The 15,288-nt window shown below is 44.8% G+C and overlaps 1 protein-coding gene across 1 annotated transcript in view; it reads right to left on the bottom strand.

Annotated features, from left to right (window-relative positions):
• LOC138579509 (alpha-2-macroglobulin-like protein 1) overlaps positions 1-15,288 on the bottom strand; it is a 194,231-nt gene that overhangs the window by 118,013 nt on the left and 60,930 nt on the right. Inside the window, exons 3-4 of the mRNA XM_069649830.1 lie at positions 5,278-5,404; positions 4,438-4,559 (exon numbers count right to left, since the gene is read on the bottom strand). Coding sequence (XP_069505931.1) covers positions 4,438-4,559; positions 5,278-5,404 — 249 coding nt within the window. The remainder of the gene's footprint in view (positions 1-4,437; positions 4,560-5,277; positions 5,405-15,288) is intronic.

Here is a 15,288-nt window from a genome sequence, read left to right on the forward strand (position 1 = left end):
AAACGAAGGATATCCAGACTAACCACACGAATCGCATCTGCCTTATAAAGAACCTATACCCAAGGGATAACCACTCCTGGCTGGCACGATCGGAGCTACTGACTAGGCTATATCATATCCCCCAACTCCGAGTACTAAAATCAGAGGATTTTCTATTTGTTGAGCCACTATCGGGCCCTAATCCTAATGTCTCTGCTCTACACTGCGTGTTTCTGAATACCGCCCAACTACTTAGAGAACATGAGGAAGAGCTGAAAGCAGTGGACATCGCTATTGATGTGGATCTGCAGGAGAAAGATCCTACAGCAATTCCTGAAGTTACAGATATAATTCCGAATCTGGAAAATGACCCCAGCCGGGTGGTAGGGGAAAACCCACTTTTGGCTGAGGTACAACAAGCAATCAAGTCTCTACTGGAGACACTTTCGCAGTTGGTGCACAAGCATTGAAGCCTATCTTTAATATCCTGGAATTGTAGAGGCTTCTCCCATCTACTCAGGGCAGAGGGATCGGCAGATCTTTTATTCCAGCATAGCTTTATATGCCTACAAGAGACCTGGGCCCTGGAACCCCTGTTTTTGGATGGTTATGTTATATGCCAATCACCGGCACACCGGGGAAGCAAAGGACACCCGTTTGGCGGCCTACTTACGGGGATTGCAAAATACATGCTGTCACGCAAAATTCAATGCCAAGCTGAGGACCAATTGTTGGCCGTAGAGGTAGCGTACCCTCAAGATAAGAGAAGTGGTAAGCTCTTGCTTATCAACCTATATAATCCCCCCGGCGCAGGTGTAAGAGACGAACTGCAAGAGGCCATAGTGGACCTACTGACCTCCTGGACAATGGGACCAAATAATGCTGCAGTAGTAATAGCGGGGGATTTCAATTGTCATATGGAAGATGAAACTACTATTTCCACTAATCCAGACCTCAGCGCTAGATGCAGGATGACCCATGGAAAGAGAGAAAAGGAAGGCCTAGGGTGGTTGCAATTATTTGATGCCTGGGACCTTGCTATGATTAACGGCCGCACCACGGGTGACAGACCGGGGAAGCACACGTGGTCCAAAGGATCATCTCGGAGTACTTTGGACTATATATTTATGTGCCCCCTGATGCAGACTAGAGTGGCTGATATGTGGGTAAAGCCCAACAGCTGGAGTGATCATGCGGCAGTATTATGTTTATTTAGGACTCCGATTCCTGACACTACCAAGCTAAATATCGGAAGTATTGCAACCAACGGTGCAGGAAATAGAATTATTTGGTCTGAGAAGAATTTCAAAGCGGCATCAGAAGCGTTAAAGTGGGATACAGAAGAGAGTGGATGGGATTTTCTGGATATGTCTGCTAATGAAATAGAAGAGTGGATATCTGGTTTCTCAGGCCATCACGCAGCAACCAAAAAGGGATATGTTATGAAAGAAGGAAATGAGCCTCCCCCATATAACGGGAAAATTAGAGATGCCAAGAGAAGACTGAGAAGATTGATACGTAGCCTAAAAAGTCAGAATCTCTCTGAAATCTTATACCAACAGAAATTAAGATCAATCAAAAATCGATACAGGTCGGAGGTGAAAAGCATCAAGTCAACAGAGAGGAATGGATGCTATCGGCGACTCATTGAAACAATTTGCTCTAGAAACTCCCGAAGCATCTGGGCACTTTTAAATGAAAATAGAACTAAGGCCAAAGGCTCAGTTGCCAATCCAATAAGTAAGAAAGTATGGGAGCAATTTCTCCATAATCGCAATATGGAAGAAGAGGGGTCGGTAAGTCGGCCTATGGGGAAACCTCCAATCATTCAACCCTTTGATGTCTCACCTGGGGCAATACTCAACAAAATTGCTACTCTCAAATCTTCCAGAGCCCCCGGACCTAACGGGCTAGCGAATGTGGTGGTAAAAAGTAACCCGTTCTTCTGGGCAGAGTTATTCTCTGTACTCTTCAACAAGGTATTTGCATTGGGGGAAATCCCTCGATCTTGGCAAAAGGCTATTTTGATCCCGGTATATAAAAAAGGCAACCGTACAGATCCAAGTAACTATAGATTGCTATCCATGCTGGATGTGTCTGGGAAATTGTTTGCCTCCCTTCTACTAAGCGAAATGCAAAAGTGGGTGGAAGACAAGCAAATACTCAGCAGATTCCAATGCGGTTTCAGGAGAGATTTCTCGACCTCTCATAACCTTTTTGTAATGGACGTTCTGCGTACGAGAGCACTTAGTAAGAATCAGCCCCCAATGTACGCATTGTTCATAGATTTTAAGGCCGCATTTGACTCAATCCCTAGAGCTAGGCTTTGGAACAAATTGGAAGCACTGGGCTGCCCCACAGGTCTGTTATATTATCTCAGACTACTCCATCGAGACACATCGGTAAGCATCCGACTTAATCAGGAGGGGCAGGCGACCCAAAATGTGACCCAAAATAGAGGGGTGAAGCAGGGTTGTGTCACAGCCCCTCTCATCTATAATTTGTATGTACACGACATCCCGGTGACACTTGCAAAGGTTAATAATTGTCCACCAAAACTAGGTGAGGTGACCTGTGTAGTCCTGGCGTATGCAGACGATCTGGTGGTCCTTGATAACACCATTGGTGGGCTCAGGCGTTCTGCACATGTCCTTTGGGAATATGCTAAGATCAATGGCCTGACCATCAATCTGCAGAAGACCAACGTATTAAGATTCACTAAGAAAAGAGTTACCCGTGTGAATCTAATAATACATGAACAGACAATTCTGTACGCCCCTTCCTACCGCTATCTGGGAGTAGAAATAGAGCCCCTAGAAGACTATGCGCTCTGTAAACAGGGCCGGAACATCAGGGCCCTCCAAGTGATTGCACTTATTGCATCTTTCACCAACAAACAAGGGGGCTTCACTCTATGGGGAACACGTCACCTCTATATGCAAGTTTTTGCCCCCATGGTCATTTATGGCCTGGAATCATTGCTGACAGTAAATTTGGCGTGGCTACAAGTGCTAGAAGGAAAGTTCTGGCGGCGTATGCTGGGGCTTCCCCCGGGGGTGCCAATGGCCCTGATAAGACTAGAGTTGGGCCTTCCATCACTCAAGGCTATGGTGTTGAAAAAAAGAACTGGGTTCTACCTTAAAATGACAAGTGGCTTCCCAAATCCCCTACTAACGGCTCTACACCAGGAACTAAGTAAAAAACTCACTACCTCATCTCTGTATAAAGATATGGGAAAATTCCTAAATGAAATTGGCTGGACGCACAGAGGGAGAAATGTGACTAAAGAAATGCTAAATGCACTGGGGAAAAAGGTGGACCTTTGGGATTGGCTAGAGAACTTTGCCCATCTAGACTCCCTTAAATCTTACCATTTTGTGAACTATAGAGTATATAAGTTCATGAAACCACAGGACTATCTTTTCCTTTGTCCAACTAGAAAACTCCGCCGTTTCATTATTCTATTCAGACTGGAACAACTGCCTACCTTATCTAAAATAGGAGCAAGAGAAAATATACCTTCAGCTGAGCGAACTTGCCGAATATGCAAATCTCCTGTGTGTCTAGAGACCGCTAGACATGTACTAACGCAATGTAGTGCACTCAAGAAGACTACTGTCCATTTTTTGGGTGAATTTGTGCATGATCTGCTTTATATACCCAAATTTAGGTTTTGGCAGTACTGTACCAACACATCGAACATGCATTTATTCATAGCCCTGTATAATGTCTGGAAACAGATAGAACATGAAGTAGAAACTTGAGTGAACTTTAACATTGATTTTTACGTAGTGACTTGAGGATATTTGCAAACCCGCCAAAGTCGTTTAAAACAATTATGAAATTAATAATATGAAGGTCATTAGTGACCACATTTATTTATTTTTTATTTAGACTATTATTATTTTTCCTTATTTTTCCTTATTCTACTTGATTTGCATTTTGATTTAGAGGTTATGTATAGTGATCTTTGATGTGTTGATATTATGTGTATGATTTCATATATATGTATGATTTTTTATGTCTATTAATATATGTGTAAAGTTTGAATTTATTTTCATACTATATCACATTAAAGAATTTCAATTTCAATAACTGGTGCATAACTGGCGCAGAATGACATCAGTACTGAAAGCAAACTGAGCTGAGGCGAGTAAGGCATTGGCTGGGGTACTTATAGATGTTATCATTGCTCCTCTCTGCCAGAGGGTGTCACTGTGGTGGAGAGTCTCTACTGGTGTTGGTGCTGGTGTGAAGTAGCTTTCTTGAATATACTGGATTCAGGCCTCTATGTACATCTATTAGCAAAGTCAGACAAGGGATCAGGCCACAGAATAGTGCAACAGAAAGAGATGGGAGTGATGCAGCCCAGAGAGTTGTGGGGGGAATTTTGATTTACTTGGTCGTACAGAGGTTGCCCACAATCTTCAAAGCCAAAACATTGGGGGTTTCTCTGACCTTCACAAGAAGAGGCTTGGTGACTATATTGATACGACCGTTCTCGGGCACCACCGTTGGCTGACCATTACAGAGCTCCGATGTGTCCAGCGCCTCGGTGCTCACCGTTACGTTGACAAGCCCTGGAAAATATGAGATCATCAGGTGCACAAGGATATCCGTTTCACAAAGAGCAAAAACTGAGTGCACAGAGAGAACAATACTGCATATAATGTGTACACTCATAAATATTTGCACCACATTCTGTGAGCATGTGTGATGTAAAGCCAAAGTGATACATGTACCATAATCGCTTCAGATACACGATTTGAAGTGTAACCTTAACTAAGATTTTGTTTTATTGACATCTCAAGTATGTGTGCATCATTTTCTCTGTGGGGAGGGTGCAGAGTGGGACGTGGTGTTTTGGGGGATGCACTCATTAAGAGAACGCTTTTAAAGCAGTGATATCTTGCATAGTAGACACACTGTTTTATAGCTATATCAGCTATTTCAGGGGAACGCTCAAATGGCAAGAATTATTTGCACAGAGAAGTTGACACATGTTCTTGTCAATGTAATGTTCTGATAATTATTAAACTAGTGGTGGTGGTAGATATGCAGAGGTTGTTTAAGAATGTACTTATCAGTAGCGTGGTCTTACCACAAGAGCTAGGTCCATGTGGAGGGACACAATGTGGTTTTGGAGAAACCTTCTCACCAGTGGACAACCCTGAAATGCGGGTTGAGCCTGTGGGTGGTGTGTTGCAATGATCTCACATGTTTGGCAACCTTAACATTGTGTGGCTTGAGAACATTAGTCAGTGGTATGCACTAAATACCGCAGCCATGGCTCCTTACCCAGTTTGGTGGCTGTCATGTACCATTCGAAGGTCTTGGTCTCGCCGGTGCACAGGCAGCTGAAATACTGATCCTCGCTAGTCTTCTTAGATACAAAGTCTTCAGTAGAAGTCATCTGGATGTAAATCTGTGCAACAGGAAATTGGAGATCAGACAGCTCAATGTGTGGCCACCCAGCATGCTCACATATTTGCCAGCTGCCTGCATCTACCCAACTACCACAAACACCCTTCTCTGTTGCTCGACTTGATCACTGAATGTTCCTTCCCCTCTTACTACCCATGTGTCCAGTCTCTCAAAACATTTCAACCTCCCTATTTTGATTGCCTTCTGAAAGTTGACAAACATGTGTAATGCACTCCACAGGAATGGAATCACCAGTGCATACATTTAACAGAGGAGAGTGTCAATGTTTTCTCTTCTTACAGGTTATTATGATATGATAAGTCATTTAGAACGCGCCTGTACACAAGTGTTTCTGGGCACGACAAGGCAATGTGGGAGGACAAAGGGAGGACAAAACAAACGATCTTACTAAGCCTTGTGCCGTTCAGATCGTGCAAGTGCATGCAATGCAAAGTGCAGGGGGAGGGAGAAGGGGGAAGTGGTCGGGAGAGGGGAGGTGGAAGTACCATCAGAGCAGCATGCTCTGAGGACGTTCAGCCAGGGAAATTGCGACTCTGGGTAAGTGCAAGGAGGCAGGGGACTGTAGGGTTACGGTTACAGTCCTTAAGTGCGCTGTAGGCCCAGAGGCAGTGCAGGGGGGACTGGTCATGGAGGAGCCTGGGACCCAGTGAGACTCTGAGGGTAGCCAAGCAACCAGTCGTCACAGCAGACAGGTAGGTCAACAAAGGAGGGACAGAGAGAAAGCAGAGGAGAAGAGGAAGGTCTTGATCTGCTTCATTTAAATGAAAGGAGCAATGATAGTGCGGCCCTCTCCAGATAAAGACCTCATTATGTGTTTGCTGGCCTGGAATAAATGGCAGAGTAAATGCCGGTAATTCTGGCACCAGCATTTACTCCAGAACTGCAAAATACAAGTCTGTTGGTGGGGGCCACTGATCTCCGGCAGGCCTGACCTGCCGGTAGTTCAGGCCCCTACTGGCAGATAAATGTATAAATCACTGGCACTGGTACTCCTGGTGACGGTGATTCGGGCAGTACCATCCCATGAAGTCCTACGGGACTCCGTTAGAATGGGAACATACTGTCACTCGGCTGCCCGTAATATCCCGGTAATACCGGGATATCGGGCGGTGAAGACGGTAAGGCAGGTTTGCCGGTGTCCCGCCGGAATTACTACGATATTAGTAATGAGCCCGAAAGTGTTAACTCATTTATTCCGTTATTGTATCAAATTCATTTCAAGTATCCCTTTTGTAAATCAATTCAATTTGCCCTAACACAGAGCATGTTCCAATGGATTGTACCCCCTTTTTCAAGAGCTACATAGAAGAGGAACATGAAGTAGCCATACACACTCCTCCAGCAGAGCTTAAACAAACCATAATTAATAAGAAAGGAAACACATGGTAAACATACCTCAGGGTCGTGGCTCTCCCATGTTAAATGGAAGGTGTCCAGGGGACATGCCTGGAGGTTATGCCAGGATATCTGATAAGACTACCTCTACTCTGGATTATTGTTTCATCCAATCCTGCTTCTTTCCTTATATACAGGGGCTAGGAATAGACCTCAGGGATGGGAGCGATCACCTACCATTGATTATTACTAGTGTTACACACTTAACAGAAGCAGAGCAGGAAAACATTGGTCTCAATACTAATATAAAGGCGACACAAATTGCTTACCGGGGAAAAAAACATTGAAAGTGCCAATGATTGCTGTGCACCTATCAGTGTTGATCTCATAGAGGCCGAAAAATGTAATGACCTATGGAGGTATACTGATCTCCTGAGACCCGTGCCAGATTCTATAAGTGGGAAATGTATTTGGAGGATTATGAACATCTGAGTAAGAAACTATTCTGTAAGACATTTCCCAATAGGGATGCCGCTCCTGGAAAAACACAGAGTTTGGCAGCCGGATGCACAGACTCACCATTCTTGAGGGAGATGAAGGAATCATCAACTTGGGTCAAGATGTCCCTGAGGAGGGCTTGAAAGGAAACCAATGGGGCCTTGAGATGGTGTCCAGGGCCTGTACCCAAGGTGGTGGGAATGACAAGTTGCACCAGAGAATGTTTTTCGCTTAAAAGTGGATCCTAACATGATGCTGCTCACCCTGAATGGTAAAATGAATAGCAAGAGAACATTTCTACTTCAGGACTTCAAGCGGCTGCAAGTTAAACCTGACATTATGAAACCCAATTCTGGAAATCTGCCCAGGCACAAAACATTTGGACCCCACAAAGGAGAACATGAGTAAAATTCCCATGCCAGGAGGATGGCTTAGTGTCAACACGCTCACCATTGGAATTAGATGGATGCCGTGGAGCATGGGTTTGATCCCCATTCTGGTGTTCGGAAGCTACAGGGGTCTTGTATGAAGCGCAATATAAATTACGAATGATAATAAAACTATTGTAGGTTTATTTAGAGGACAAACCCCCCATTCACAAACTGACTCGGTCCGGTGTGATCCTTGCCAGAATTATGGCTACAGTCTCCCGAAATGTACATGAAGGGAAATATACACCTCCTTTTTCACATGAACGATTGTTTCACTTAATTTTGCCAAGAATTTTACATTCCTGACCCTTTTCGCTGTTCTGGCCATTTTTAGGAGCTAAAAGCCACTAACTGCGCTAATGGTGTTTGTCACGGCAAAGTCATGAAAGACTGTGCCCCTTCCCTAGTGCCAGCCATTACCACAATAGTCAATGAGACTTTTTCCACCAGCACCATACCTGACCCTTTGAAGAAGACATGCATTACCCCTATTCTAAAAAAATACTTCCTTGGACACTCCTGATCCGGGTAAGTATCGGCCTATCACTAATGTTAGTTTTCTCCTTAAATCTTGGATGCAATCCCATACTTACAGCGCCTTGTTATTTCTTCCAACCCATTTGGTACGCACCAGTCGGGTCTTCGACCAGCTCATAGTACAGAAACCTCTATGCTAGACATTCAGTCTGGCATGTATGATATTCTGGAGGAGGGCAAAGCTGGTTTATTGATGTTTTTGGATCTCTCTGCAGCGTTTGATGTGCTTCATCTCTTGATCAAGCACATCAAACGCTGCATCCTCCTGTCACGCCTTCCACAAAATCTTAATCTTGACCAGATCTTTTAACAAGGAAGGTCTGTTTTGGTGGTGTTGGGCCAGCATTCATCTCACTCCCACCCAATCACACCGGGAGTTCCCCAGGGAGCGTGTATGTCCCCACTCCTTTTCAATCTATGCACAAAACCCCTCCACGATCTCCAATTCAGTAATGAGGACAAGATTTAAAACTACACTGCTGTTTGTGCTGTCTGGTGATATCGCTAGAGAGACTAATCACATTAATAACATCTTCAATGTCATTAGCTCATAGATGAGTGATATTTGGCTGTGTTTAAACGACCAAAAGACTGAGATACTTTTATTGGCATCTTCTAACACCATCAAGAAATTGGAAACTCTTATGACTTTAGGTCCATAAATATGCATTCAATTCCTATATATAGGAAAGCAAAATCCTTGGGCATTTACCTCAATACTGAGATGAACATGGACGCCCAAGTCTCAGCCACAGTTCGCTGCATCCATTATTATCTCCTATGGTTTCCACAAATAAGGCATTTTATCTCTGATACCAATGCCACTGTAATTCCAGGGCTATTATAGGAGCAACACTTGATCATGGCAATGCAGTGCTCCTTGGAGGACCATCATACGAGAGTGCAAGGCTCCAAGTGAGACAAAATGCTGCCGCTCGGATTGTTGCCAATATTCCTAGAAGGTGCTATATCACTCCAGTGTTGAAAAGATTGCATTGGATGCCAGTTGCTCAGAGAATAAAGTATAAATCCACGCACGACTATCACCCATAAATGCATATATGGTGATGTCCCATTGTACCTAAAGGGTCAATTACGAGTCTACAAAGCATCTCGTTCTCTTTGCTCCAGCTCACAACAACATTTATCCTGCAAGCGCTATAAGTGTAGCCATGCGGGTGGAAGATCTTTTCCATACAGTAGACCTAGATTGGTGGAATATGCTTCTACCTTGCTTAGGCTTTGTCTCTAACTTTGTTTCCTTCAAAAAACAGTTGAAAACACATTTTCTCGGAGATCACTTTACAAACATTTGCGTGGCCCAACTGCGGTTTGATTCTCTGACCCTTTGCCTCTCTTGTTTTGCTTTTCATATACGCATCTCTCTTTGTTTTGTCCATCTTGTTTTGTTCTATGTTTGAATGCGCTTTGACGCCTGCGGCCTTAAGCACTTTATACATACATAAATAAATAAATAAATAAATAGATAAATAAAGAATAAAGTACTTGTTACTTTTATGAGTACGTTTGTTTTGATGCTTATGTTCGTCTTATACTGCTTTATATTGTGCTTGCTCTTTCTTGCATTCCCTACAGTCTTTTGCAGAGATTAGTTTTGTGTTGGGTCGCGCTACTTAAAGGATGGCCCATCATTCTTCTGAGAGTTCTTGGTAGATCTATATCTATGAGCACGTGTGCTCTGGTGCTGCAGGAGTTTGATTAAACATATATGTTCGCTTCAATATATGTAGTTTCTCTTTAGAGGACAGTAGACACCTGAACATGTGGTCTATAGGATGCCAGCATCCTTTGCATGACATTTAGGACCTTTAGAAGGTTGAAGAGATATTAACACATATTTAGCAGGATTGAAAATACCTGTTTGTGCTTGTTAGGGCATTGTAGACGTGCCCTCTAAAAGATTTTTGACATCGTTGTAAGGTCTCTTCAATGTAGACGTTAGAGGCGTTCAGCCTTCTTTCTATGATTACAATGCCTGTACATGCTCTCTAGATGTTTGAATACACGTGCGCATGCTCTTTGGGGGGCTAACTGTGCACGCCAGATGTTTTGGCCTACAGCTCCTCCTAATCCATCACTGCTTATTATAGGGGATGGTGTATGGTGGGAGTGGTAGTTCAAAAGACCATGGGAGCAACAGGTTGCCTACCTCTGATCTAGAGGGTTGCAGACGCAGTAACATCCGAGATACCCACACATGTTTTTCAGAGATCTCGAGACACTTTACGGGCTCCCTAGGGGATTAAAGATACCTGTATATCCCCTTTAGAGCATTCAGGCAGCAGTACATCATATCTATGTGAATGGAGTAGGCCCTCCAAGGAATGTTGCAAGCAAAGAGTTGGAGATGCATGTGCATGCTCTCTAGACAGCTGAAGATGCATGTGCACACACTCTCTCTATGTGTGCTTCTAAAAATATAATTAAAAAAGATTCCATGTTTTTGGCTTGGCTTGCTTGCTCAAACCCATGTCTTCAAATGCTGTCTTAGGTGTTTCAGCTTCCTTCAGACCTGCTAAGGTTCTGACGATCACCTGGGCATCTCTCCTCTGCGTTGCATGCTTGGCTGGCTGTGGGTGGGGAGGTGAGCACCTCTTGCTTCGTCTACGGTTCTTTTGAGGTTGCTCTCTAATCTGATATTGTGGCTCCTGATATACTGTTTTTGGAGCTCCTTAAATGTAGTCTGCAATGCCATTTGCTGAGGCTTACATTTCTTTGTTGATCATTGACTTAGTTGCCATATCTATGTTGAACTATTTGTCATCTTTGTTTATTAAAAAATGTCCCTACATAATTGGATCTTATATTACCTCTTCAGACTCCACACACTGTTTCAATGTCCTGTGTCCTGTTGGTTTTCTTTATTTGATAACACCTACCTAGATAATAGGGTCCTGACTGGGTCTTATTACCACATCAGACACTTGACGTTAGTCTAATTTGATTTAAAAAAAATAGTCTGTATCCTTGTCCTTCTGTTTATCTAGCTAGATCCTCATCATATATCCCATCTATCAAGGATTGGTGACTGGCCTGCAGATTTGCCCACTAGGTCTGTAATGTCCTCCTCCTCACTTGATAGGAAAGGTTCCCCCGAAATACCGTTCTCCTCCTCACCTGATGTAGAAGAGTAGTGGGTTCTCCTTCGACGTGGTTTCTCCCTTTGAGACTTCTTCTTGGAGAGCAGATACGGTCTGCCTCGAAAAGAAGCCACCGTGAATCTCAACAGAGGAAACCTCACGATGACCCCCTCCCGTGACAGCCAGTTGTTATCGGGGGAAAAAGCCTCCGAGGCCCAAAAAACCCCCACAAGTTGATAGAAGACTCCTGAAGCAGGTCCGTTGAAGCGTGGAGCACTAAACGCAGTATCCAGAGAAATCGGCTCCAGGCAGAAGCGGTGGAATCACAAGAAGGTAAACGAAGCAGCGTGAATGGGCTTCACAGAGGAGAGAGCTCCTGAAAACATTGATAGGAGGAAACGACCAGCAGGGAGTACTTCCGATAGAGTAGGAAGCGAGGAAAAGGGGAGAGAGCAAGCGGGAGAGAGCGTAGCAGGAATTGGGGTTGGAAGATCGCTAAGAGGGGACAAAGCTACAGAGCGCACGCAACGAACGGGAAAGCAAGTTGCAACGCGCCAGCCCGCTGAGATTCGGATGGAGAAATACACGGCGGGCGGCCATGTTGGAAAACACTAGACTGCACCGTACGTTGAAGCGAAAACGTAACGGAACCGTCTAATGGCGACGGAACTTCCACCTTCGCCAAATCCTCCAAGCGCCAATGGTCGTGACAGTATGCCCCCTTCGAAGGCCCCTTCCTCCAGGCTTACCCGGGAGGAGACGGTGGAATCGTAGAATCAATCGGGGGGCAAAAACCTGTGCAGCCGGTTCCCAAGTATCCTCGGAAGAGGGGTAGCCTTTCCAATGTATGAGGTACTCCAGGCGTCCTTGATGGTACCGAGAGTCTCGAATCTGGGAGACCTCATATTCCTCCGAGGTAGAAGTAGGTCGAATCACTAACTTGGGAGCAGCTTGTTTCCTGGCATCAGGGACAAAGGGTCGAAGGAGGGAGGAATGGAACACCGGATGTATCCGTCGGAGAGTCTTTGGCAACTCTAAACGGTAGGCAACAGGGTTGATCTTTGTCTCTATCTTGAAAGGTCCAATGAAACGAGGGGACAACTTAGAAGGACGGACCCAACGGGGTAGGAACTTGGTGGACAACATGACCTCTGTACCCTTGTCCCAAGAAGGCACTTGTCGTCGATGTCTATCGGATTGTTCCTTATACCGTCGGCTAGTCTCACTTAGACTACGTTCCGCTGTGTCATGAGCTTCATTCAGGCGATTGAGAGTGGTCTCTAAAGACGGGATGTTGGTCTCATTCCAGGCTGTTGGTATGATGGATTTAGGATGGAACCCATAAGTGCAAAAAAAAGGGCTGATGCCCGTTGCGGAATGCACAGCATTATTATATGCAAACTCAGCTGTTGGAAGTAGAGAGACCCAGTTGTCTTGTTGTTGATTTGTGAAACACCGTAAATACTGTTCCAGTGAACCATTGAGTCTTTCAGTCTGGCCATTAGTTTGAGGGTGATACCCAGAAGAGAGAGCCCTCTCCATGCCCAAGAGCTTACATAGGGCCGTCCAGAACTTGGAGGTGTATTGAGTACCACGATCGGATACGATCTTCTGGGGTAAGCCGTGTAATCTAAAGATATCCCTGAGGAATACTTCAGCCATAAATGAGGCTGTAGGCAGCTGGGATAAGGGAGAGAAATGAGCGAGTTTGGAGTAGGTGTCGACAGTAACCATGATACAAGTACAACCCTGGGAACTAGGTAGTTCTACGATGAAGTCAGTAGAGATAGAATTCCAAGGACCCGACGGAACAGGTTCTTGTTGTAACAATCCCAGTGGTTTTTGAGTGGAATACTTGTTCTGTTGGCACACTAAACAAGATTGTACATAGGTCTTGGTATCTGTCCTCATGTTGGGCCAATGAAAAGAACGTTTTAACAGTTCCAATGTTCCTCTAATTCCTCGATGTCCGGCGGTCCTGGCGTCGTGACACCACTGAAGAGCCTGTTGGCGATGTTTCTGCGCGGGCAAGAACAGTCTTCCCTGGATGAAGTATAGACCATCTTTCCTACAGACAGGCAGCTTATTGACGTCTAGAGCAGGAACATCTGAAGAGGTTTCCCTTACCTCCTGCATAAAAGAGGACACCGTTGAGACAATTCGGGTATGTGGGAACATTAACTCCTTTCTGTAGGTAGGGTTCAGGTCGTCTTTGCGGGACAAAGCATCAGCAATCTGATTTTGAGTACCCGGGATGTAGGAAATAGTAAAATGAAATTGAGCAAAGAAATGAGCCCACCTGGCCTGTCTAGTGTTGTAACATTCTTGTTGTCTGAGGACCTGTAAATTTTTATGATCGGTGCGTATTTGGAAAGGATGAAAGCTTCCTTGGAGTAGATGTCTCCACTCGAGGCAAGCCAGCTTCATGGCCAAGAGCTCCCGCTCGATGACTGAATAGTTCCGTTGGCTCGCAGTTAGTGTCTTTGAGAAGTAGGCCACAGGGTGTTCCTGGCCCTGGTCCAATTGCAGAAGAACAGCTCCTACGGCTGCCGCTGAAGCGTCGGTCTCCAGAATGAAAGGACTCAGCTGATCGGGCTGTCTAAGTATAGGTGCAGAACAGAAACTTCGTTTCAGGTGGAGAAAACTATCCTCAGCGGCTGTTGACCAGATAAAAGGTTCAGAAGATTTCTTTAGCAGCGAGGTTATGGGTAGAGTGAGTTGTGAGAAGTTTGGTATAAACTTTCTGTAAAAATTGGCTAGTCCCAAAAACCGTTGTATCTCTTTGACAGAGGTGGGAGACGGCCAACCAAGAATGGATTCAACCTTTTTGGGGTCCATAGTAATCCCTTGCTCGGATAGAATGAATCCTAAATAGGATACAGAAGACTGGGCAAAGGTACATTTCTCCGGCTTTACTAGAAGGTGATGTTGTTTAAGCCTACTTAGGACCTCTCCAACATGAAGAATGTGGTCTTTTAAATTGCGAGAGTACACCAGAATGTCATCCAAGTAGATCACAGTGTTTTGACCCAAAAGATCTGAAAATAGGCGGTCCATGAACCTCTGAAATATGGAGGGTGCATTTACTAGGCCAAACGGCATTACTTGGTATTCGTAAAGGCCGTAGGGAGTGCGAAAAGCCGTCTTCCATTCATCACCCGCTCTTATCCGGAGTAGATGGTAGGCGTTTCGTAGGTCGAGCTTGGTGAATACTACAGAGCCCTGAACGGCTTCCAGGATCTCATGGATGATAGGCATCGGGTAACGGTCTTTGATGGTCACTTTGTTGAGACCCCTGTAGTCTATACACGGTCTCAACTCCTTGCTCTCGCGTTTAGGAATGAAAAACAAAGAGGCGCCTGCGGGAGATTTAGAAGAACGAATCAGTCCATTGGCGAGATTGTCGTCAAGGTAGCGCCTGAGAACTGCCTTTTCTGACAATGAGAGGGGATACATCCTGCCGAAAGGAACCAATGCCTGAGGAACCAGATCAATACCACAGTCTTCGGGTCTATGCGGAGGTAGTTCAATGGGTACCTGTTCTTCAAATACTTCAGTAAATTTGGAATAGCAACTGGGTATACAATTTACGGTATTCTGTTCCGTAGCACATACCGTCTTGACCAATTCATGTTGGGGTTCAGGTAAACACTCCTTCAAACAGTACTTGGAATGAAAGCTTAACAGGTTGTTTGTCCAATCCACAGTTGGGTTGTGCTTCCGGAGCCAACCGATACCCAAGATGACAGGGAAATGAGCTGCTCGGATTATGTCAAATGATAACCGCTCCTTGTGTTGCTGAATAGATACTTGTATAACTTCGGTGGTATGAGTTATGAGTCCGGAACATAGGGGTGTTCCATCCACTCCTTCCACCTTTTGATCCTCCTTTTTTGCAATTCTAAATAGACCCACCTTATCCGCCCACAAGGTGTCCAAAAAGTTTCCTGCGGCTCCGCAAT

Source organism: Ambystoma mexicanum, chromosome 3p (genome assembly GCF_040938575.1).
Source record: "Ambystoma mexicanum isolate Mex_15411 chromosome 3p, UKY_AmexF1_1, whole genome shotgun sequence".
In the NCBI taxonomy this organism is placed as follows: domain Eukaryota; kingdom Metazoa; phylum Chordata; class Amphibia; order Caudata; family Ambystomatidae; genus Ambystoma; species Ambystoma mexicanum.